This window comes from Squalius cephalus (assembly GCF_949319135.1).
Source record: "Squalius cephalus genome assembly, chromosome: 13".
Lineage (NCBI taxonomy): Eukaryota > Metazoa > Chordata > Actinopteri > Cypriniformes > Leuciscidae > Squalius > Squalius cephalus.
In genome coordinates this window covers 24,166,996-24,192,612 of record NC_137134.1, presented here as the reverse complement: position 1 = coordinate 24,192,612, position 25,617 = coordinate 24,166,996, and the positions used below count along the sequence as shown (strand labels likewise).

Here is a 25,617-nt window from a genome sequence, read left to right as displayed (position 1 = left end):
CCACTGACTGGCAATATTTGAAAAATGCTGGAAAAGTGGGCAGAGCCCAGCGGAGGGGGGGGCATGCACCTGAGATGGCGTCTCTCTGTAGGCAAGGGCGTGGTGAGCTAGTACTCTCTTACGTCACAGAGCACCACAACTTCCAATAGGAAAATTCAACTGCAGTAGCCACCGTTCAACCTCAAGAGGGCAGCACTCAGACGTTTTTACACCATATATTATAGAATTAAAACACTTTATAGCCAAATGTCAAAAAAATTACTTGAATCAATGAACAGCATTAATAAAGCCCCAGTCTTACAGGTCGTTAACTAAAAAAAAGTTGTTTTAGGGTTTAGTTACCCTTTAAAGGAAAGGTTGTGCGGAAAACCCTTATATGGAGATTGGGCGTGTTTTATGCAAATGAAACAAAAACTTGTGCACGCGGCCGCTATTTAGAATACTCCAAATTCTCTAACATTAGAATGAGATTAAGAACAAATACATGTGCGTACTTACGTGCAGTGATTTAGGGGGAGATTTTTTTCGTGAGAAGTTCTCCTGTGCTTATACAAAATAATCCACGCAATTATTAGTGAATGAGACCCATTGTTTTGACACATATCATGTTATGGCCTTTTGTTTAATGGTCAATACAGTGCACACATCTTAAACTAAACTAATTTATGTTAAATAAGTTATTATAACATCTCCACGTATGGGAAAATATATTTACACCCTCTTTGAACATTCCTCTGTATCAAATCAGACACTGGATCGACATAAGGCACTCCAAATTAGACATATTAATTCAAATCCTTTTTCCTATAACATTTCTGTTCTTAAATGTGAAAAAAAGAGATTCATTAAAATACTTTGTGGTTTTCAGATTTACACATTCAGGAAAGTTTCACAAGTTTTTTCTTCTTCTTTCGCTTTTGTTTCACCGTTGCATTTGATGAAGTCTTTCAGTTCCTTTTACGCCCACCTACTTAATTATCACGAGCTTCAGTTGGATTTGGTAACGCTGCAGGCTTCATCAGAAGAAGAGCTATGGCCTCCACCGTTGCGGTCTTTCTGCTCCTGTCTGCGGGTTTATTCACAGTCGGTAAGTTATAGCCTACGGGCTGTTATAAAAATCTAAAGAAACACTTTAAACTTGTTTTTGGGCGGTTTACAGACAATTAATAAATAAATATATGATACTTTAGAATTTATCGGTTGTTTGTTTTGTATAAAATGTGTCACATTTCCCCTGTTCTTTAAGGTTTTGGAGATGACTGTAGAAGCTACACCACCAACAGTAACGAGTACAAGCCCTTTATAAGCTGCCAGTATGGGCAGCACTGCTGTGGGACCTGCGATAACAGATACTGCTGCTCCAATACTTATTCGAAGTTAACCGATCAAGACGTGTGCAAAGTGTAAGACATTCGATTCTGTCTTAATTAAAATGTCTTTTAGACGCAAAAGTCCTTTTCCACAAAAGAAGAGAAATTTTGAAGTCTTTAAAATAAAATAAAAACATAATTTACATTTTTTTGGGTCAGCTATTGCTTTAATTTCTCCCTCATGATCTGTAAATGTTAACTAGTGATAAATCAGTGAAATGCTAAGTCCATATTGATTTTTTCTGAAATATTTGGTGTGTATCTAATTGCTGAGGATAATCTCAAACCTGCAACCAAATCAAATGTACTTTTTTTGTAATGTTTTTGCGATGTGTGTTATTTGAGGCTTTGTCTCTCCGTGTGTCGCTCCACCCATCGTTTCCTACAGAGGATGTGGTCGTTTTTACTAAACTCCAGTTTTCAAGATGTATCCCCCAGATTGACACGTTACAATTTTAACTGCCACTTTGTGCAGTGCAAGGTGGGAAAATGCTTTGCTTGATATTTAAAGAACAAAGAAATGAAAAGTTTTTGGCTGCGAAAGCTGTAGCGTTCACATTTCAATTGAATTGAAAAAATTTAGTCAATTAAAAGAAAAATGAGGCAAGAGAGAAGGAACATGATGCAACATTAAAAGTTTTTGTAGAGGGGATTTACAGCAGGAAAAGGCGGGACCAAAGAAAAACTGTTTGTTATATAAACAGATGTTTTAGTTAAAAAATTATATATATATATATATATATATATATATATATATATATATATATATATATATATATATATATATGTGCCAGTCTAGTGGCTAAGTTTGCAAATTTGATATTGTAGATTTTTAATAATCCAAGCACAATGCAACTATCCAGGGCTTTGATTCTTAAAAGTATCATGAGCTAAGTTGATCTTAGACCTCATTGGTGGCAATTGTTCTACGATATACTCAGGCCTACGATTCTTTTGGGAAATGCAGCCCTGTGGAGTAACACCATGTGTTTTTATTATATGGAAAAGAGCAGCTTTTATATATTGACAATAACTAATTTTGTGTTACACAAGATAAGAGTCATAAACATTTCAAGCAACATGAGAGTGAATGGACAGATACTTTTTATTTACTACCTACTACAATATGCAAGCATCTTAATTATTAATGCTGCAAATGTTAATCAAAATCTTAGGGTACTCAAAATCTGCCTGTAAGGCCCGCTATATTGGTCCAATTGCCGGTTCGCCAATACACGGGGAAGGAATCACGTGTTCTGTCCTCACTCATGCAAAGTATTGGTTGGTTAAATTTGTAATACATTAATCATGTATTCTCTCGTAATTTCATCTGACTCCATAAATGAAAGGTTTTAATAATATCTGTGCCTCACTAAAAGTGAGCGAATGTTTGACTATTCCGTTTAACTCTTCAATGAAAATAATGTCAAAGTCAGTTAGAATAATCAAATGTAACAATTTATTATGTCAGGTAAATGTATCATGCCAATTTCATAATCAATTCAAAGATAATCGATACAAAACATCAAATGCTCTGGAATAGAGAGAAGATGCAAACCCAACTTTAAGAAATACGTGAGGCTGAGAGATTTCTTTCTCTCAGGGGCCGATCTGAAGTACAGAAAGGGCCCCGAACTCTCTGCTGCATCTCATTAAATAGTCAGACCTCTTTCACAAGGAAACATGTGCTAACAAAAGAAATTTGCATGCAGTGGTCGCACCTTCATGGGGGTGGGTGACCATTTGCTTGAGAGACCACCTTCCTTTGTAAGTCAGTTATCCATAAACTCTTAAAACCTTATTACCTTTTATTTTATCTATCTGGATATGAGATATCTGTACCACTCACTTTGAGACATTTCAAATGACACCAAAAACATAACAGTCAATGATAAACATTCACATTAAACCATATTCTTGTGTGAGTTCTTAGTAGTTTGCGGAAGTGAGGTCGTATGGGGAGGTCAAATGGTAATTAGCCCTTTGTCTCAGACCAGGGCCTCAACCAGTATTTTCAGTCTTACATGCCCCTACAATCTTAATAATAACGGTTCCAAAAGAGGATTTTTGCAATCATGTCATAGAAGAACCATTTCCAGTTCCCCCAAGAATCTTTCAGTGAACGGCTCTAAAAAGATTTTTTTTTAAATATTCTTCACACTGGGAAAAATGATCTAAAGAAACGTTTGTGCAATGAAAAGTTTCCATGAATGTAAGGGTTCGTCATGAAACAATAGATGCCAATAAAGAACCTTTATTTTTAAGTGTAGAAGTGAATTTTAATGTCCAGTCTCCAAACTAACTGCAGATACATAGGAAAATAAATATTTTTTCTATAAACAAAAGGATCATTGATTAATGATCAAAAATAAAATTATAATACGATTTTATAGATTTATAATGCTTGTTGCTTCATGTTTTATCATAGTCTGTCCAGCAAACAAACCAGTGAGAGCCCCGCCATCGTTTCAGGAATAATGGTGATTGTGATCATAGTCATTGTGATCGTCATCTGCCGCCGCTGCCCCTGCTGCTGTATTTACAAAATGTGCAGTAAACCCACAAGTAAGTGTTTTAGTGTCAATAGAATGTTACAATGTTAAATTATTTAGGCTGGTAGTAAAATTATAATAATTATATATTTATTTCGGTCTTGTTTTTCCCACAGCTGTGGTAGGAGGAACGCACATAACCACAGTCGTGAATACACAACTCATTCAGCAGCAGCAGCAGCCTGTCATGCAGCCAGCTCAGTATCCAGCATACCAGCCTGTGCCGACCCAACCGGGCTACGGCGCTCAGCCTATGCAGACGGGACCATATCAGGGACAGCCATATGCACCAGGACCCCCACCCTCATACCACATAGCCGGTGAGAAGACCTAGAGGAGGGGGGAAAAACTTCCAACCCTGCTCCAACACACACATACCTGTAGTTTTCAAAATTATCCTGAAGGGTTGAAGCTAAAGGTGCGTTCACGACATGTCGTAATTACCGTAATTATTCTGAACTATAAAAAGCCTTCACGTACATGTAGAACTTGTAATTACAACGTGTAAACTGGTCATTTTCTCAGAGCTACGACTTGTAGCATGTGGCCGCTGTACCTCCTGACCACCGCAGATTTAAGGTGTGTGTTCGACTTGAAGTGGCGCTGTGCAGACCGATCGGTGTATGACATCAAAATACAGTGAGATTTGAAAGCATACAGAGCTTTATTTATGGTCATTACGACATAGCGTGCACGCAGCATAGAGCTGAGTTTGCACCCCTGTACTAGAGATTGCATTCACTGGTTGGTTGGGTAGTTGAATACTTCAAACAGTAGTCGCAGCTGTCGAGAACTTGAGCGTACAACCATAATGACGCGCCTGTTTTTATTCACTAAAAGCAAACCTGCAAGCCATGAAAGCGAATGCTCAAAGAGAGTTACTGTGTCTGAAATCTCATACTTCCATAGCAGGCAGAAATCAGTATGTGACAAAAGAAGTATGTCCGAATTCACAGTACTCATAAAAGAGTAGGCAAAAAGTACCCGGATGACCTACTACTTCCAGTGAGATTCTGAAGTGTGAATACGATGGACACTTTACTATCCCATGAGGCCACGGGAGAGGATTTGTGAACGGCAGGGTAGATCACATGATAATGAAGTGAGTGAAAGTGACTTGTGAAGTATGAGACCCATACTCAGAATATGTCCTCTCCATTTAACCCATCCAAGTTAGTGCACACATATTAGGAGTAGTGAGTAGTAAACACACACACACACGCAAACTGTGGACACACACACCCAGAGCAGCCGGGGAGCGATTGGGGGTTAGGTGCCTCGCTCAAAGGCACTTCAGTCATTTCCTGCTGGTATTGAGACTCGCAACATTCAAGTTACAAGTCTGACTCTCTAACCATTAGGCCACGACTGCATAATGACAACATGACGAATGTAGTACGTCCGGATTACATTCATACATATTCATACTATACAGAACATACTTTTATAGGTACTTATTAAAAATAATAACTGTTGTTTTGACTGGGAGAAACCAGTAGTCGTGCAACCCCTACCTAGTACTGGACAGATTGAGACCATGTACTGATATTTTCCTTGAAAATAATTAGTGTCTTTTTGCATTTCCAGCAAGCCCTGGATATCCCAGTGTTCAGGCTCCATATGACGGAAGTCAGGCCACGTATCCCATGATGCCCCCTGCCCAGCCCGGAAGTGCTTATCCGCCCCCTGCCCAGCCCGGTAGTGCTTATCCGCCCCCTGCCCAGCCCGGTATCGCTTATCCGCCCCCTGCCCAGCCCGGTATCGCTTATCGATAACGATAGGGTTATGTGCACAATGTACAATTTACTCTCCAGAGACATCCGATCAGCCGGCCTATAACATGCAGCCACAGAAGAGCGGATACTAAACCACAAGCGTCTGTCACATCAGTCACTGTTGGATTGTGGAGGTTTGACGCACTTTCACTCGTCAGTAAGAATGCCCCGGATACGATGCAGATTATATAGTGCAGTGGTTCCCAAACCTGTCCTGGAGGACCACCAACACTGCACGTTTTCTTTTTCTCCCTAGTCAAACACACCTGATTCAACTCATCAGCTCATTAACCCATGTGATAATGAGCTGATGAGTTGCATCAGGTGTGTTTGACTAGGGAGAAAAAGAAAACGTGCAGTGTTGGTGGTCCTCCAGGACAGGTTTGGGAACCACTGATATAGTGGATGTGTTATAGTCAGAGTTATTTCTGTTTTATTTTCAATCAGTCCTTTAAGTTTAGGTTTCACTCTGCGACACACTGTAAAAGTAAAGATTTTTTATTAAGCTGTACATAAAACAAAGATTATTGGAGTAAATTTTAAAAGAAAATACCATTTCATTGATACAATTTGATATACTAAAAAACGAAAATCTAAAATAAAACGTGGTCATTTTTAAAGCTACAATCTGTAACTTTTTTAATTGACTCTTAGCAAAAAACACATTGTTCTTTCAAAAGTATATGTGCTCATTCATGTGTAATTACTTAAATCAACTAATAAAGTATTCTCGTAAGCGTAGAATCTGCCATTTATAATACATTTATAATACATACGAGTGAGTCACTCGAATGGCGGCAGCCATGTTGCTAAAATACATTAGCCAAAGAGGGACATACCTGGAAATTCAAGCTTTGCCTTTCGCGCTTTTACACTCAGTGACACCGTGACGAACGCGAGGGGAGATTACTCGCGAGTCGCGACTTCCGGCAGAAAGCCTGTTGAAGATGGAGGATCACGCTATTCCTATTCTCGCACCTCCGTCGCATCAACTGATGTTTCACACACACTTTGTTTGCAGTGCGTGTTTGCAGTGTGTATGCGGCACAGGAGCAGCGCGCGCAGTTGTGCTTTCACATGCTGCTTTTGCAGTGTGCAACTGACAGCTGTACCAAAAACAACATTTATTCACAGTTGTTTATTTTAAATCACTATTTTTATTATCAGCATCTTTTATAAAATAATATAAAAAATCGTTTCAGCATTTCGATTCTATTTGTAGTACACAGTTAACACTCTTTCACAGACGTGTTCTCGTTTAAACTCAATAGATTTAAAACACGTATTATTCAATGCTTTACTTCTATATAGATTTATGTTTAACTGCTGTTTTATATTTATGTATTTCTATATGTGAGAGAAATGTGAATAGCTTGATTGTTAAAATAAATATCTTACTGTCTCTTTAAAAAAAAAAGGGACTTCAAAGAAAGGTCTACAGGAGAACATAAAAAATGTAAAACTAAACAAAGTCGACAACGGACAGCAAACCTGCTGGAGAAAAACACACCTAAAGATTTTGGACTTTTTTGCAATGGTTTTTGCAAAGATTTTGGACTTTTATGCAATGTTTGGTGAAGTTACACCACTTGAATGTTTATGGGACCCCCTACTGGTGAGATAAAAAGGAATATTTTTTAATTCTGTGTATATACTTTTAACCTTAATTTTTTATTTTATTTTATGTTTTGAATATGATGCTGAATATTTCCAATTATACAAAATATATATTGAGTATATTATTCCTCCTTGTGTTCCTGTTTTTGTGTGCCTTTTGATATTCAATAAATCAGTTATTCATGCAACTGATTCCTCCTCTTTTCCCACCCTGACAAAGAGTGGCATGACTGTTGGAATCCTTGCAGTTGTGGATGATGTGATGGAGCCGGTTACGTGTAACTGCAGTGATGTAGCCCTCATATTGGAGTCATCTCTGTGAAGTACGAAATGTAACTTCCATTTTGATTATTTTTCATTGTGTTAAGTACATTATCACCTTTAAACACTGAGCAATTGAAATGTCATTTTATTAGACAAAAAGAGACCTGCTTATTTTGAGAAATTATTTTTTCAAAGAAACCCTGGCTAATGAGACTTCTAATTGACTGTTTTGGCCTTTAAATTTGTTCATTCGTAAGAGAAACAGTTGACAAAGTCGTTTATATGTGTTTAGTACAGACAACTTGAAAAAGTATGTTTTATAATATTTCAACAATTTTTTTAAAATCCAGGTTACTTGAAATAAGTAGTTGGGTCAATTGTTTAATTATGCCAACAAAAAATTTCAAGTTGAAATCCTTAATATTCTAAGTACATACAACTTAAATCAAAGCAAAAACATAACTCAAAAAGTTAAGTTGAGTGACTTTTGTAAAAAAAATTAGTTTCACTTAAAACATTTTTTTTTTTTACCTCATAATGTTCACTCAAAATGTCAATCTCTTTAGTGACATGTGCCGGGCTTCTTCAATCATCAGTGGGGAAAATCAAAGTGGGTCTTGTTCATCATATTTACTTTAAAAGCAAACATCATTGAAATGTAGCAAGTGTGATCCGTGCTTTGGTGTCGTAGGTGGCTGATTCACTTCAAGAAGTGAGAATGTCCAGCTTGACTGCACTTTCACTTCTCTGACTGCAGTCGCCTACTCTTGTCTGCTTTCACTGCGAGGCGTTTGGCGTTTCAAACCAGCCTGATCATTGCTATTTGAGAACAGGTTCACTGAGAAAAGAAATTAGAGTGAAAGAATGGTTCATTCATGAACCTGTCCCTGTGCACACCTTCATGTACTGCGATAAACACAAAAAAGTCTGTTTAGTGTATAGACTTTTATCTAACTATTAAAATGTAGCCTATTCTGCACAGTGCTTGCACAATTGTTAGGATAGTTTATATTCTGATCATAGGCCTATTTGTTTTTTCAAGCACATTTTACCAATTCCAAATCATCAATCTTAATAATTCTTAATAGTATTGGTTCACATTAATGGTGCGTTTCAAGCAAGTCAGAATTTACAGAACTATCAACTTTTTTTGATGAGGGATGTGTGGCTTACAGTGAAAAACACCTTATATTCAGCTTATTAGACAGTTTATTCTAAATGCATGGCCAAAAAAGAGATTTAACTGACTCTGAAAAGTCCAAAATTACGAAATGCCCATAAGGATGCAACGCTATGGAAATTTCGCAATGAAGGCATGATCAGCAGACAATAAAATTCTCATTGGGTCACTGTTACACCCCGTCTAGGGGAAAAGGGTGCAACATGAAAGACTCAAAAATATGCAGGGAATTTGAACAAAAGTCAATTTATTTACTTAATTTGGTAATTTATTTACTTAATTTGGTAATTTATTTACTTAATTTGGTAATTTACTTAATTTCGCTTTCGTTTTCGTTTCACCGTTGCAGTTGATGAAATCTAGTCGGTTCCTTTTACGCCCACCTATTTAATTAATATTCACGAGCCTCAGTTGGATTTGGTAACGCTGCAGGCTTCATGAGAAGAAGAGCTATGGCCTCCACCGTCACGGCTCTTCTGCTCCTGTCTGCGGGTTTATTCACAGTCGGTAAGTTATAGCCTACGGGCTGTTATAAAAATCTAAAGAAACACTTTAAACTTGTTTTTGGGCGGTTTACAGACAATAAATAAATAAATATATGATACTTTAGAATTTATCGGTTGTTTGTTTTGTATAAAACGTGTCACATTTCCCCTGTTCTTTAAGGTTTTGGAGAAGCTACACCACCCTGCAAAAAAAAAAAAATCGCCGCCGGGGACTGGGGCAAACTGAGAAGAGTTACTGGCAGACTGCCAGGGAAGGGATGTGCTGCAACAATGTACAATGTTTGAATTTTTTTTAACATGATTAAGCATGAACACATATTTTATTAGACCCCACCCTATTGAAAAAAAGTATACTTTATTGTATTTTAAATAGATTCCCTTTTTCAATAGTATACTCTTAGAAGAAAAGGTTCTATATAGAACCTTAAAAGGTTCTATCAGTTATCTACATTGCAAATATACTAACAATTTTTTTTACTATCTTTAAATATATTAAAAGTATATTAGCATCATGCTTTTACCTATCACAATACAATGTTTAAAGGAGAAGCCCGGTCAATTTTAACAATGAGCTAATTTTTTTGTCAATTTGGAGTGCTGTCAATACAGAGAACAACGACAAAAATCGGTGTTGCCTACACCGTGTTATCCTCTTTTTAAAATTTGCACCCTGTTGACTTCAATGGGGCAATATTTAAACCTGCTTTTAGCCTCTTAACATCCTTGAAGTGTCATTACAAGTGCACAGCCATGTGAGTGATTCCTTCAGAGTGAACACGAGTGAATCTGACTGCAGTAGATGTGAAAGAAATGGATAAAAATGATGTTATTTAAGCCAGCGCAAATACCTGTATTTACATCCTGTTTTCGGTTGAAGTCCAAAGTAGTCGATTGCCGAGTTCACGCGCGTGATCATAGGTAACTAAACCTATGCGTGTGAACTCGACAATCGAGTTCTTCTCAGTCATATCTTTCATGTTCACGTGCACCATCACTAAACATTTGTTTCTGTGTTTGTTTCTTAGCTTTTAACCTAAACTGTAAAAGCGCCTCGCCTGAAATGTAGTCGAAAGTTGGAGTGAGGGGAGGAGTGAAAAAAGTGCAGGCAAGCAGGACAGTTCTCTCTTCTGGCAGTGGATCAGACACCTACGAGATCAAAGGTGGATATCGCGAGATTCACACTCATGCACGTGGGTGTTGCTTTTATAGGCTATGAAAATAAACATAATGAACAAGACACCAAAAGAACTTATTTCCATTCGAAAGACGTGTTTGTCAATCATTTTTACTTTAATTACAGACATGTTTTTTTTTTAAATTATAAATATGACAACAATTACATAACCCAATGAGAGATGGCACCATAGACAGTACAAGAAATTGACTTCAGAAGAGTCCACACACTCCACCAAAGACAAGAGACGTCAAAAAGCGAGATAAAATAAAATAAAAAGTGGCAAACGTTTCGGTCACATTGTAAACTTGGCATTGAGTAAGGTCACATGCGACCGAAACGTTTTTGACGTCTCTCGTCTTTACATGTAGAACCAAGGCTGGAGATAATTTTATATGGTGTGGAGATTTTAATGCACATAATTCACTTTGGTGAAGTTGATGCACAGATAATGGGAGGGTTGTTGAAGAGTTTATGGAGGAACAAGCTTTAGAATGTTTAAATGATGGGAAGGGACCCATATTCAATATAAGGGATTCATCAATTTCATCTTGTCTAGATCTAAAAATAATTCCTATAGCTTTAGAATGTCAGTGGGAAGTTCTAGATTTGGAAGCGATCATTTTCCAATAAGAAGTGCTGCTGGAATGGAAATTTATCAACAAAATAAAACAAAGTAAACTAGGTGTGTAAGTTATGCACTGATGAATAGTGAATTTTCATGTCAACTACATTGAAGAAAAAATGCAGAAAAGCACTAAATCTAATGAGATTTATATTAGGCCATAATGGGGGACAGATAAACAATCAAAAATCTCCATGTGCACTTCTACGATCTGTTGAAACACTTCCAATGCAGTTCTCAGTAAGACGTCAAATATTGCTTACTGGACCAATTTACTTTGGCTAAAATCAGATAATCCTACAGAACCCATAATAGTAGTCAGGAGACATTAAAATGAACAGGAACAGGGTTTGCATGGAAAGCAAATGAATGAGCTACAGGAATGTCACTAAATAATATATCATTTTCATCAATGGGTGCAATTTCCCCAATACCTCCTTGGTTTTTCAGTCAACCTGAAGATGATTTTACAAATTCATGATAGCAGGGCATAATGACATTAATATGAAGAGCTATAAAATTGTATATCTTAGAACAGTTTACTATTAATTTCTTCCAATGTACACAGATGGCTTAAGAAACCCAGAGATAGGTCAGACTCGTACTAGATCAGCATTCTATGTTCCCGAATTTAAAATAGGAAAATATGGGAGGTTAACAGATGGGACTTTAGTATACACTACAGAAAAGGTGGAAATTCAGATGGCACTTTGTTGGGTAGAAGAAGTGATGCCAAATAAGGTTGTGATTTGTTCAGATTCAATGGCATCACTTACCAACAAACATTTCAAACAGTTAGATACGATATCTTCATAGAAATAATGAACATTTTGTATAGATTAAGACAAGCTGGAAAAATAATTAATTTTTTTGGGGTACCAGGACATGTTGAATTACCATGCAATGAAAAATCTGATAAAAATAGCTAAAGTGTCAATTAAACTGAACACTCCTACTATTGCAGTTCATTCAGTAAATACATGTAGACATTTTTATAATATAAACAGCGCGAGTCAAAGTAAAATGATACAAAAAGTAGAAACGATCAGATAATTTTAACAAGGATAGGCAATACAAAACCAAAATACTACACTTCACACAATAGGAAAACAGTGGATTATGTGAACTATGCCAAGTGAAGGAAACAGTTGATATGTTTTTTTTTTTTTTATTCGTTTATTTAACAGGGACAATGCAGTATAACATTGCTACAATTTCATGCAGCCGATGCTCTACATATAGGCTTCTAGCCGGAGGCTAATTTGCAGCCCCAGTCCCTGGTTGGGCTAAAAAAAACAAAAACAAAAAAACAAATGAAATAAAATAAAATAAAATAAACAACTAAGACTATGTACCACCATCAATGTTCACATATCTGCCTTTGTTTGAACCACTTTTTCAGTTTTGTTTGAAAAAATGTTGTTGTTACTCTGTATGAACAGGAAAGGACTGAACTACAGAGAGAACTAGAACATAGGGTGCAAAGAATTTACAATCAGCAACATATCAAGCACGAAAAAAGGATCTGGTAAGATTATAAAGGCATTAAAAAATAAAATCAAGAATAGTGGATATAGATCTCATGTACACCTATACTGAAATCACTTCACTCTCCAGCACAGGAGGTGGCGGTATGAACCTAATGTGACCCACCAGTAAGAAGATGTGTCATCTGTCACGGAATGGGTAGGTGGAAGTAGCGAGGACTCAAGTGCAGATAAAATAAGGCTTTTATTAAATAATCAAAAACAACCCTGTGGTGGAAACCAAGAGAGCTCTTAGGCAGGAACAGGAAACATGGATGACAAACCAGCACAGGACTGCAAACACAAGGAGACTAAATAGGGAGCAAACAAAAGAGGGTAACGAACAAAGCAGGTGGGGCAAATTAATCAATAATCAGGTAACAAGATGGGAGGGGCCAGACAATTGACAGGAGAGCACATGGCACAAGGAATACAAGACAAGCCATGTGCTCACAAAAAACCAGACTAGACACAAACACATGACAAACTGGGAATGTCAGAGCTCTGTCACCAAACCAGATACAAACCAAACGGAGGTGACAGAACCCTGACATCATCGCTCGCCAAACTCTTCTGACTGAGAGCTGTGAAAATTTTATTCTTTGCATATTGTGAGTAATAATACTAATACAGGGCAGTTTTATACTCTTTTAGCGGCAACCTGACTCAAATAATCTCTTTCTACCTCAAACACTAGGTCAGATCTCTGCTGTTGATCCTGTAAAGTTGGTTTCAGGAGTCTCACTATTAACAGCTGCAGGAAAGTCTCTATGCCAATTCTTCATGCCAATAGTCGCGTGTGAATCCATCTAAGGCTTTTCCCTGTTTGCTGTCTGGGACCCTACATAGGACAAACAGTTTTGAAACTGTTTGTTTAATGCTTAAATATCAGAAGAAAATATAGGTAAATTCAATTAACGGTCAATCTCTAATATAAATGCATCAAAATAATAGTTGTGTAATATTTAGTTTTCTGCTTTCTGCTATTACATCAGGGTAAATGTTTTATGATTTACAGAAAATTAAACCTTTCTTTCTTTCGCCTTAGATCTGATTGAAGAGAATGAGGAGAGTGAAGAACTGAGTGAAGCGGAGGAGAAACATAATCATGTCAAATCTGGAGAAAAATCTTTGAGTTGCTTGTGGAGTGAAAGTAAATTTTTATTGAAAAGAAGAGCCAAAAAATATTTTACCTGCCCTCAGTGTAGAAAGAGTTTTCCATACAAACAAAGTTTTGAACTTCACATGAGAATCCACACTGGAGAGAAGCCACACACATGTGATCAATGCGGGAAGAGTTTCACACTAAAAGGACGCCTTAATAAACACATGAAAATCCACACTGGAGAGAAGCCACACACATGTGATCAGTGCGGGAAGAGTTTCACACTAAAAGGACGCCTTAATAAACACATGAAAATCCACACTGGAGAGAAGCCACACATGTGATCAGTGCGGGAAGAGTTTTGCACTAAAAGGACACTGTAAGAGTCACATGAAAATCCACACTGGAGAGAAGCCATATCACTGCCTACAGTGTGGGGAACGTTTCGCTTGGTTGAATTCTCTACTTCATCATACAAAAAACAAATGTCTAAAATCGGAGTAAGCAGTTCGTCTTCAGATCCAGCAACACTACGTCCTCACCAAATGTGACAATGCATCAAGCAATATCTTCAGAATAAATCTGCCGTGACCAGGCAGCTGCTACAAGAGACGGAACAAAGAAACATTATCATCATTAACATCATTAAAGTTGTCAAGATGAACAAAGTTCCAGCGTTTCAAATGTGTTTCAGATCAACTCAAAAAATTAAGTTTCTCCTAAAAGAGCAAAAAAAAACAACAAAAAAACAAACAAATGACTATTGATTTTTATATTACTTGATCATGTTACTTTCTAAGACAGGAGAAAGGGTGTGCTGGAGAAGCATGTGCAGATATCAGAAGATAACCAATGGTGTTATGATTCCTGTATGTTTTTCACACGATTAACCCTGGGGCCCACACCATAACCCGTACCATGATGGTAGTTGAACAACCGCAGGGTTACAGGATTAGTTTCGAGTTGACAAAATCAAACCAATCCAACTTGTTGGTATGATGCTGATCATCAACTTTCTCTGTCAACTCAGGCTTTGATCCAGAGTTTAGGAGTTCAGGTGTGACATCAGTAGCGAACAGCCAATCACATGCTGAGAAAGAGAGAATCTGCAATTCATTTCTCGCAAGAGAAGAAGCGTGATTCACTTCTCTCTTCTGGAGAATATTACGAGATTGAAAAATATTACGAATTTAAATAAATTTACACAGCAAGAAGAAAATAGCTGTCTATGAAAGAGAACAACTAAAAGAAAAAGTCTTGCTATAGCCTATCAGTGCAATTAAAAGTTGTGAAGTTAGTTTATACAGTTGATAAAGGTATAGGCCTAGAGAGAATTGAACATTCAAGCAAAAACATAAAAATGAAGCTAAAAGGCTTAAAAGTTAAAGGGAAAATAGTAAAACAGTTTATATAGGCCATAATAAAATTGTATTTTAAATATATTGGCTTTAGTGGCTTTTTACTCGTATTTTCGTGTTTTGACCAGAGCCGTTAAATCGTTAAATATGACGGCTCTGGTTTTGACCACGTGTGCGGGCCAGGCGGAATCGAATGATGCCGACGTCATCACGCACACCATGCGTCTCTCTTCGGGAAGATGGCTTCTGCTGTGTACATGATGCCAAACTGAATGGACGGAAAACAAACCGATATTCCTAATATTCCCCCCTCTTCCCTCCTCTATATCCCGCTCCGCATCCATGCACACGCGTTTACGTTAAAAAGAACCAGATTTTAACCTAGTGTGAAGAACTAGGATGATAATATGACCCAGAAAAAGAAGAAGCGAGTGAATCGCAGTTTGTTACTGGCGAAGAAAATCATCATCAAGGATGGAGGAACGGTGAGTGTTTAAATCTAACCACAGTAAACACTTAGACACGACGGTTTAGGTCTGAAGTAGACGCGTACGTAATTATTATGTTCATGTTTGAAAGAAAAAATGCTTTGAGAATATACGTTATTGGAGGAGTGTAACTTCAAATCTTGTCATTCATCATGGCTGTAAACATCAGCATTTACTTCCTGTAGTTACCAATAAATCATACCAGCACGCATAAATTTCAAGATTGACCATTTAAATCACTACATGCGTTATTATATTAACGTTCAGATGGTTTTATGACACATTAGAGGGGGTTAAAGATGTCAAGCTCATCTGTCATTACTCATGGCTGGCTGTAGATACAATTTATGTTATATGGTTCTCTATTATGATGAAGTTCAAACAAAATATCAATAAAAAGGATCATAGTATTGCTAGGCATAGAGTTACCATGTTTTTTGCGTGGTATTATGGTAATTTCATGCTACTTCTAATGCAAATAACATGGTAGATAATCAGTATTATGCTATTTATCAAAGCACATTGTTATTGTTATAGTATTGCTACAGTATAATTTGTAAAGATAGATATGTGAAACTTGTCTGTCAGATATCTATTGGATATGAATATTGTCATGAAATGTAGGCCTATCTCTTGAAAGTATTATTTATAAAAATATAATTTTTGTTTGTTTATGTGCTTTTGATATTTATTTTTAATCTCATATTGATTTAATAATTTTAGAATTTCAACTTAAGCTAGCTTTATTTTTAAGCTAGCGTTAGTTATCAAAGCAATATTTCTAAATATTTTGTTTTATTTCAGCTTCATATCTATTACTGAAAATAATTTTTAATTGTTTTAGGGGCCGTTTTCACGACACCGTTTTCAACTAAAAATATAATTCATTTACACGACGACAGTGTTTTGGGGGCCTGAAAACGCAAAAAAAGCAGGTGCAAGTGTTTGAAAACGATACCGTTATCGTCTCCGTGTAAACTACAAAAACAAATTTGTGAAAACAGTGACATCATGCACGTGTATTGCGTGTTCAGTCTATAGACGTGTGTAGAGTTTCTTTACAAAGTGACATCGCCATCTACTGGCCTGGCATGAATAATACAGCGTTTTTAATCTTTTTCGTGGATCTGTGTGAACGGGATCGTTTTGACAAATTGTAGTCTAGCCTATATGTGGTCCAAATTTGAACCTAGTTGCTCTATTTCCTTTTTATGTTTATTGTTCCTTTGTTAATAAATTTTATCTTTCCTACTGTACCTAATAAGCCAGAATCAGCACAGGTTGGCACCTTAAAAAATATTGTATGAACGTCTTAATCTCTCGTTGGAAGGATTAGGCCGCAAACAGACCTTATCTGTTGTGAAAACCAAACCGAAGCTTTATGGATGTGCAATAATGCTGGTTGGTTTCCTCACATGTTCTTCACCATCTCTGGTTCCTCTCTCTCCAGCCTCAGGGCTTCGGCGCCCCCAGCGTTTATCATGCTGTTATCGTCATATTTCTGGAGTTCTTCGCTTGGGGTTTGCTGACAGCACCTACTTTGGGAGTAAGTTGTGGTTGTTTTAACCAGAAATAAGCTTGTTTTGTATGAAGAAATTGTAATGGAAGCGAGATTTTATTTTCATATCAAGTGTCGTGTTTAGAAACCCTTTGTATGCCCCTGTTATTATATTGAGTAATATGATCATGTAAAAAAGTTCAAAATACACTTGCATAACCGATGCTGTTTTTGTGTCATGTGACTGCAGGCTCTTCATGAAACATTCCCGAAACACACGTTTCTCATGAATGGCTTGATTCAGGGCGTTAAGGTATCATCTGTAACTTCATCCTGTAAATGATCTATTATTGAGTCGAGTTCATAATTCATCAACTGCTTGCTTTTGTTCACAGGGTCTGCTGTCGTTTCTAAGCGCTCCTCTGATTGGTGCTCTGTCAGACGTGTGGGGAAGGAAGTCCTTTCTTTTGCTCACTGTGTTCTTCACGTGTGCTCCAATTCCTTTAATGAAGATCAGCCCGTGGTACGGTACCTTTCTCTTTTTTTGGACACAAAACTAAATATTTTGTATATCTATTTGGTAAAAAGAATTACAACAAGGTCTCATTTGTTAACAGTAGTTAATGCATTAGCTAACTGTGAACAATATATTTTTTTAAAGCTTTTATTAATCTTTGTTTGTTAAAATATAACTATTTATTGTTTGTTCATGTTAAATCACAGTGCATTAACTAATGTTAATGTTAACTTTTGATTTTAATAATGTATTAATAAATGTTGATATTAACATTAGCTCAAATTAATGCTGTAGAAGTGTTCATTCTTAGTCCATGTTAACTAATGAAACCTCATTGTAATGTTACCATTTATTTCTGTGTATACATAATAAAATAAAACGAAATGTATACATTTAATTTTAATTTAATAGAATTTTTTAATTAAATAAAAAAAATCAATTAGACATTGAAATTAGTTTGAATATCTGAATGTATTTGTCCTGACAACAGTTAATTGCTTTTATTTTCAATTTCAAATTGCTAGTAGTTTTATAACATGCTTTTGTCATTTGTAGTAGTTTTTAAAATTTCAGTTTAGCTTTATTTTTATTTCAGTTTTACTTTTAAGGGGGATCTCACCATAAAACGGCGTCTTTTCAGTTTCGAGTCAACTAGTGGCCTAGTTATATCATTTCTTCCGATACTGCCCTCTGTAACCGGTAGGCGTGGCTTGGGAGTGGCCTCGTAGGACAGCGAAGCAAGTGCATTCTGGGAGTTGTTGTCTTTCATCCACATGAGCCAAAAATACATTTTCTGGTTTTTCTCAGTCTAGAAGGCACCAACTTCTAAAATAATTTCACATTTCTACTACACAAATGACCCATTTTAAATACACATTCATCTTTCCAGCTGTGAAAGTTCATCATAATGTTTTTTAATTGCCTGAAATATGATTAGAATCATAATGTACAGGAAAATACAGTTCAGTGCAACATGTGCAGCGCAAGTTTGTTATATAGGCTACATAAAATTATACTGAGAACACTACTTAAAGAGCCCAAATATCTCATCGATATATCGGTCTGTTTTGTATATTGTAATACATATGCACATCTTAAATCACATGCAAAGAAAGATGTTAAAGCGTTCTTCTTGTGTTTCAGGTGGTACTTTGCCGTTATCTCTGTATCTGGAGTGTTTGCCGTTACCTTCTCTGTTATATTCGCCTATGTGGCCGACATCACTCAAGAGCATGAGCGCAGTATGGCTTACGGCATGGTGCGTTTAACCCATCAACACATCATCATCAGCATCTCTCTTTATGCCCCTCTTTTTTTGCATTTACGTGTCTGCTTTTTCTAAAAGGTCTCTGCCACGTTTGCGGCGAGTCTCGTGATCAGCCCGGCCATCGGCGCGTATCTGAGTCAGGTTTATGGAGACAGTCTGGTGGTGGTTCTGGCTTCTGCCATCGCTATGCTGGACATCTGCTTTATCCTGGTGGCCGTGCCCGAGTCGCTTCCGGAAAAGATGAGGCCGGCGTCCTGGGGCGCCCCCATCTCGTGGGAACAAGCTGACCCCTTTGCTGTAAGTAGATTTGACTTCTTTGAACTTGCTTGGTGCAATAATATTACAGTCCACTTTTCACAGTCCAGTCAAGTCCCCAACCGGTTCCTACCGAATAATGGAATTTATTACAGATGTTAAATGCACTGCAGATGCAGAACCTTCCGCATAAGTGTGGCTGGAAATATGTATTGTTTATTTTAAAAAGAGAGAATGGCACAACACTTTGCTCATATCCTGTGTGGTTTTCAATAGGGAAGTTTTTTTACACCCATTTAGCCCTCCACAGTTTGAGGTGTTGACACAATGGAGTTTTTAAAGCTGCATCATATCTGTACGGTACTTACGCATGTCATATAGGGCTGTTTTCACACGTGGTTTGCTTTGAAGAGTTCCTGCGAAGCCTGTTACAGTTTTCCACCACAGTGTTCTTGGTTTTGATTGGTTAATGTGTTCCTGTCAATTTTAGAAGACACAGGTCTGTTAACCATGTGGTTTCAAAGCACATAAACTAATGCAAATTGAACCATCTCAACGTATCAGGGTTGCGATACCTTTACAAATAGGGATACATCAATATTAAAATTCCACCTGATGCAGATTTTTATAATGCATTGCATTACATCGGCCAATAAACTGATAAATGGCTGATATTAAACGCTAAAACTAAAATCAGTTATTTTAAAGGTCCCGTTCTTCGTGATCCCATGTTTCAAACTTTAGTTAGTGTGTAATGTTGCTGTTAGAGCATAAATAATATCTGTAAAATTATAAAGCTCAAAGTTCAATGCCAAGCGAGATATTTTATTTAACAAAAGTCGACTACATCGAACGGCCCGTTTGGACTACATCCCTCTACTTCCTTCTTTAATGACGTCAGTAGAACAGTTTTTTGACTAACCTCCGCCCACAGGAATGCTCCCTCAACTCTACCGAAATTCGTTTATGTACTTGCGCACTTCTTATAACTTAATGTGTTTACTCAGCTCTTACGGTGATTTTCTGAAGTAAAACTGACGCTTCATCTTTTGTGTGATGTACAATAAACTTTATTAAACTCATCAGTATATGTTTGATCATCATTCAGACAGCAGACTTGTAGGCTATTAATAAATAATGGATACATACAAGCAGATGACAAATACGTTATAATAACCGTAATTAAACTACTAAACTATACCTGTTTCATCTCTATACAGCACTCTGACTCTGTAGGCATTATTGTCCGACTCGAAATGAACGCCGTTACTGAGAGTTTCTGATATTATAATCATTCCGTGAGCTGAAATTGTCCTGAGAGACTGAGAGCGAGCTCATGAAGCTCCGCCCCCTGTGTTGTGCAGCAGCACCTCATTTGCATTTAAAGGGCACACACTAAAACAGAGCGTTTTTCTGAGCCCCAAAAAATGACAATTTAAACATGCTGTAAAAAATGATCTGTTGGGTATTTTGAGCTGAAACTTCACATACACACTCTGGAGACATCAGAGACTTATTTTACATCTTGTGAAAAGGGGCATAATACGGGACCTTTAAATGCATTATAATAGTATTTTAAAGGATTAATTGTACAGTATTACATAATAAAGTGTTTAAAACTGTTACATTGGGTTAGGGTTATGAACAGGAATCTGTTTCTCTCTACAGTCTCTGAGGAAGGTGGGTCAAGACTCGACGGTTCTGCTCATCTGTATAACAGTGTTCCTGTCGTATCTGCCCGAAGCGGGACAGTACTCTAGCTTCTTCCTGTATCTGCAGCAGGTTTGTCAACGGACAGATTTGGTTTATCTCTGTGGTTAATCTTTAACTCCGTTTTTAATTGTGTTTAGTGGGTCAGGTCTAGTTTTTTTAAAATCCTGATAAGAAACAGGACTGTAAAGTTTTATTGTTTTACCCTCTTATCCAGATAATGGGATTTTCCCCTGAAAGTGTTGCAGCGTTCATCGCTGTTCTAGGATTGCTGTCTATTGTGGCACAGGTCAGTCGGATACATGCTAATAAAGGATTTTTACTTCATTATTTTATAATATGGGGATGATGTTGAATGTGACTTTTCTTTCCACCTACAGACTGTAGTGTTAAGTTTACTCATGCGTTCCATCGGGAACAAGAACACAATTTTGCTGGGTCTGGGATTTCAGATTCTGCAACTCGCCTGGTACGGGTTCGGATCTGAGCCATGGTAAGACCAAAAGCCTCAGTTTTAAATAAGTCAAGGAAAAAAAGAATTTTTTTTTGTGAATAATGGCATAAATGATGCCTTTTTTCTTTTTCAGTTAAACTGTTGCTTTAAGAGTAATGTAAACATTCAGTGAGTTTTTACTAATGAAATCGTTCCTAATTTCCAGGATGATGTGGGCGGCCGGAGCCGTTGCCGCCATGTCTAGTATCACTTTCCCTGCTGTTAGCGCCCTGATTTCCCGCACAGCTGATCCGGATCAACAAGGTAGGTTTTCTTGAAGTGAAGTTACATATTCTCTGAGGCCGACTGCTAAAGGTCATGTTTCTGCAGGCGTGGGTCAGGGTATGGTTACGGGAATCCGTGGGCTGTGTAACGGTTTGGGTCCGGCCCTCTACGGTTTCATCTTCTACATCTTTCATGTCGAGTTGGACCAAGTTCCGGAGAAAGACCAGGATATACCGCATCACCATGATCCCCACCAACAGGTAAGTTACCGCACATCGTTGCATTTAACTGAACTATGTTGAATGATGTTTGTTGTTTTTAGGTTTGTTTTAATGGTAACGTTTTTTTTAAATAATAGTTAAACTAAAGTTAAAATGCCGAAGTCCAATGCAGCTAAACAACACTCAAGTATAAAATACTTGCAAACAATTTTTCATAGCATTGCATAATTTTTTTGAAAAAAAGTTGGATACCTGAATGAATTTGCAATTACAAACAAAACCTAGCCTCCACAAATCAAACAGAATAAATTTGTTTTAAATAATATTAAACCATTTGCAAGAATTCAAGCAGGACCTGTTTGTTGTTAATTGTTCGTAGAATCATTCTTAAGAATTGATACATAATACACAAATTGGTTTTGTTTGTAAATAAAATATAATTTGTGTAATTTTTGTTATTCTCTGAAAAAGTCATATACCTGAAAAAATGGTTGAATACCTTAAGTTATTTGGTACTAGTTTGTGTAAATTGCTTGTAAAACCATTCTTAAGAAGTCAAGCATTTAAATGTAAAAATGTCTTTACTAGTTGCAAGAATTCAAGTAGAACAAATTTGTGCAAATTGTTCCTAAAACTATTCTTAAGTCAAGAAGAATACATTTCAATAATTTATAAAACTATTTGCAAGCAGATAGCAGAATGAGTTTGTTAAATATTCGTTGAACCATTAGTTAGAATTTGAGTAGAACCAAATTGTAAAATTTGCAGAATTGTCATTATTCGTAAATATTTGGATACTTGAAGGAATTGTGCAATACCAATTTGTGTAAAATTTTCATAAATTTGTGGAATTTTCGTTATTCTCTGAAACAAGTTAAATACGTGAAAAATTGTTGAATACCTGAAGGAATTATTCAGTACCAATTTGTGTAAATTGCTCGTAAAACAATTTCTTAAAGTCAAGCAAAATAATTTGTAAAACTATTTGTAAAAACTCAAGCAGAATGAGTTTGTTGTTAATTGTTCGTAAAACCATTCGTTAGAATTTGGGTAGAACCAAATTCTTTGAAAATATTTGGATACTTGAAGGAATTGTGCATTATCTATTTGTGTAAATTAAACTATTCTTAAGAAGTCAAGAAGAAGAAATAGTTTGTAAAATTCTTTGCAAGGATTCAAGCAAAAGGATAATTTAGCAAATTTATATAAATTGTTCATAAAACTATTTTTAAGTCCAGAGAAATTTTTTAAATAGTTAGAATAGAAAATAAGCAGAATGAGTTTTGTTGTTAACTGTTCATAGAATCTTTCATAAGAATTTGAGCAGAAACAGTTTGTGTAAATTGTAAAATTGCACATTTTTCATTATTCTCTAAAAAAATATATATATATTTGGATACTTGAAGGAATTGTGGAGTACCAATTTGTGTGAACCATTCTTAGGAAGTAAATAGTTTGTAAAACTATTTGCAAGAATTTAACCCAAACAAATCTCTGTAAATCATCAGTAAAATTTCAAAATATTTGTTAACCAAGCAATTAAAAACTCATTCCTGCCTCCATGTGTGAGTGAATCGTCACTGTACGGACTTTCATGCACAGTGTGAAGGAGTTCATGGAGATGCATTTTAAAAAGTCATTGCGCATATTCAACGTTACGAACATTTGGGTGTAAATAGGTCTTCACCATAGACAGTTTTGGGAAGGGGTCTTGCCATTGTATTAACCGTGTTCCCGCCTCATGTGTTCCCCTCACAGAGTGCAATAATCCCAGGCCCGCCGTTCCTCTTCGGCGCATGTTCTGTGCTGCTGGCGCTCCTGGTGGCTCTTTTTATTCCCGAACACCCCCATATGGGCACTCGTGCGGGCAGCTGGAAGAAGCCCACATCACCCCACGGGCACTCGCACAGTCCCCACCCACCCGGAGAGGCCAAAGAGCCCCTCTTACAGGACACTAATGTGTGATTGGGTGTTTCCATGTGGCCGTATTGGCCACGCCCCCTAACCGTTGAGAAACGAACTGCGCATGGAGGCTGTTGTCATTTATTGAAACGTAAAGCTATATCGAAGGCATGCACAGTCTTGCACCTAGAGCTCTACCTTCCTGCAGAGTTTTGAACTTGCTAAGTAAGCATGAAAATTACTGACAGGTGTGTGAACTCTGCAAGAAGGAAAGTCTCTGAGTAAGACTAGGCGTCCCTATTGTATCATGAATAGAGCACCACTTTTTAAAAGAAATGTATATAGAAGAACATATATTTAACGATGGTTCTGTCCAAAGGCACTATTTGCAATGGCTTGTATTTATTCTTTGTTTGTTTTTTTTGCCTTTTTTCTTTTCTTTTTAACGTTGCTCTTTTTTTGATTATATAGTTCTTCATTTACCATAGCTCACTCAGGGACATTAACCCGGTCAGGAATGTTTCCGGACACAAGGTGTTCTCCTTATCAGAGGGGCCTAGCGAGAACATACTTGCATACATACAAACAACAGGGGTCATTCATGAAATGCAAGCAGAACGAATTTGTGCAAATCGCTTGTAAAACTATTCGCAAGAATTCACATAGAACAAACGTATGTAACTCGCTCGTAAAAATATTCGTAAAATTTTAAAATGGAAAAAAAATCGTTTTCTAAAACCATTTGCAAGAATTTGCGTATAACAAATATTTCCAAATCATTCGTAAAACCATTCGTAAGAATTTCAGCCAAGCGAGTTTGTGCAAACCGTTCGTAATCTACTTGCAAGATTTTGAGTGGAACAGATTGGTGTAAACCATTCATTAAACGAATTACAAATTTTGAGTAAATCAGTCGTAAAACCATTTGTAAGAATTCATGCCGAAAGAATTTCTGTTTGTAAAAACATTCATACGAATTCAAGTTGAATGATTTATGTAAATTGTTTGCAAAACTCTTGAGTTTGAAATTGTTCGTATAAGAATTTAAGCTGAGCGAATTTCTGTAAATCACTCGTAAAACTTTCGATGGAAATCGCTTGTCGTTCTTGAGGCCCAGTGACCTTTTTTTAGGGAGCATAATTGTACGGATTTCCACGTGAATGGCCTTAACGGAGTTCAGTTTCAGACTTTCAGACAAACATTGCATTGAAATGATTGTGGTACAGCTTTAAAGTTTCTTTTTGTTGTTGTTGTTGTTTAAGCTGATGCCTGTTTTCTTTATACCACTTAGAATCAATGGTGCCTTCCCCAGCTTAAATTGTGTTGTTGACGGAAACTGGTGAATTTAAGTGATGCGTGTAACTTCCGATTGGGAGTTCTGATCAGCCTCAGCCTTTCTTATACAACTGAAGTTGAGTTTCGTAAAACAGCGCTAGAGCTGACTCCAAACCAGTAGTGAAACTGAAATACATGGTGCATCATTTGTCTGGATTCGCTTTGGCCTTGTGTAGAAACATTCTTTTACGAAAAATATGTACGTTTACGCAAAACACTTCCTAAATGCCAACTGACAAAGTAACATTTGAGAAAAAGGTGAAATTTGCCAGTGGCCTTTATATTTTTTGGTTTTCATAGAGACAGATGAATGGCTTGTTTTAAGATACATTTGACCAAATTTATATTTTATTGACATAAGACAGATGAGTTCATCTGTAATATTAGTTGTGTGCTTTGGATATTTATGAGATGATTTCCTGTAATATATTCTCTTCGTCTCAGAATACAGTGTGCTTTTTTTTTTATGTTCTGTGCTTTTGTTGTGCCGTCTTCATTATAAATTTTAACATTGTGTATCGTTTTTTTGACCAACCAATGTAAATATGTCAAAGTATCTAAACATGCATTTCAATAAAAGTTGAATATTTTTGCTGTATGTGCGATGTTGTCTGTTTTTATACTTCAGTTCCATAGTAAAAAGACAAACAATTT

The 25,617-nt window shown here is 36.7% G+C and overlaps 2 protein-coding genes across 3 annotated transcripts; both read left to right on the top strand.

The window, feature by feature from the left end:
• The first annotated feature begins 948 nt into the window (after window positions 1–948).
• LOC307169308 (uncharacterized protein) lies at window positions 949–7,502 on the top strand. Of its 2 annotated transcripts, none has more exons than XM_079889875.1 (6): window positions 949–1,087; window positions 1,247–1,403; window positions 3,799–3,935; window positions 4,039–4,242; window positions 5,510–5,888; window positions 6,100–7,502. In XM_079889875.1, the coding sequence occupies exons 1-5, from the start codon at window positions 1,033–1,035 to the stop codon at window positions 5,695–5,697; spliced, it is 741 nt and encodes a 246-aa protein (XP_079746001.1). In that variant the 5' UTR covers window positions 949–1,032; the 3' UTR covers window positions 5,698–5,888; window positions 6,100–7,502. The 2 variants fall into 2 exon arrangements, with proteins under 2 accessions (XP_079746001.1, XP_079746002.1); XM_079889876.1 differs by having other exon boundaries at window positions 5,510–5,893; window positions 6,057–7,502.
• A 7,741-nt stretch (window positions 7,503–15,243) lies between these two features.
• mfsd14a1 (major facilitator superfamily domain containing 14A 1) lies at window positions 15,244–25,561 on the top strand. The gene is made up of 12 exons (XM_079889789.1): window positions 15,244–15,537; window positions 16,991–17,086; window positions 17,289–17,351; window positions 17,434–17,561; window positions 18,699–18,813; window positions 18,901–19,119; window positions 20,746–20,859; window positions 21,005–21,076; window positions 21,168–21,280; window positions 21,447–21,544; window positions 21,611–21,765; window positions 23,485–25,561. Exons 1-12 carry the CDS (start codon window positions 15,460–15,462, stop codon window positions 23,689–23,691), a joined length of 1,458 nt encoding a protein of 485 aa, XP_079745915.1. The 5' UTR covers window positions 15,244–15,459; the 3' UTR covers window positions 23,692–25,561.
• Window positions 25,562–25,617: the final 56 nt, after the last annotated feature.

Bases quoted from the DNA above. Each gene is read 5' to 3' on its own strand.
- mfsd14a1 (XM_079889789.1), top strand. From the start codon at position 15,460: ATGACCCAGAAAAAGAAGAAGCGAGTGAATCGCAGTTTGTTACTGGCG. The intron at 17,352-17,433 runs GTATCATCTGTA...TTTTGTTCACAG, and splicing joins GCTTGATTCAGGGCGTTAAG to GGTCTGCTGTCGTTTCTAAG. The intron at 17,562-18,698 runs GTACGGTACCTT...CTTGTGTTTCAG, and splicing joins TTAATGAAGATCAGCCCGTG to GTGGTACTTTGCCGTTATCT.
- LOC307169308 (XM_079889875.1), top strand. From the start codon at position 1,033: ATGGCCTCCACCGTTGCGGTCTTTCTGCTCCTGTCTGCGGGTTTATTC. The intron at 1,404-3,798 runs GTAAGACATTCG...GTTTTATCATAG, and splicing joins GATCAAGACGTGTGCAAAGT to TCTGTCCAGCAAACAAACCA. The intron at 3,936-4,038 runs GTAAGTGTTTTA...TTTTTCCCACAG, and splicing joins AATGTGCAGTAAACCCACAA to CTGTGGTAGGAGGAACGCAC.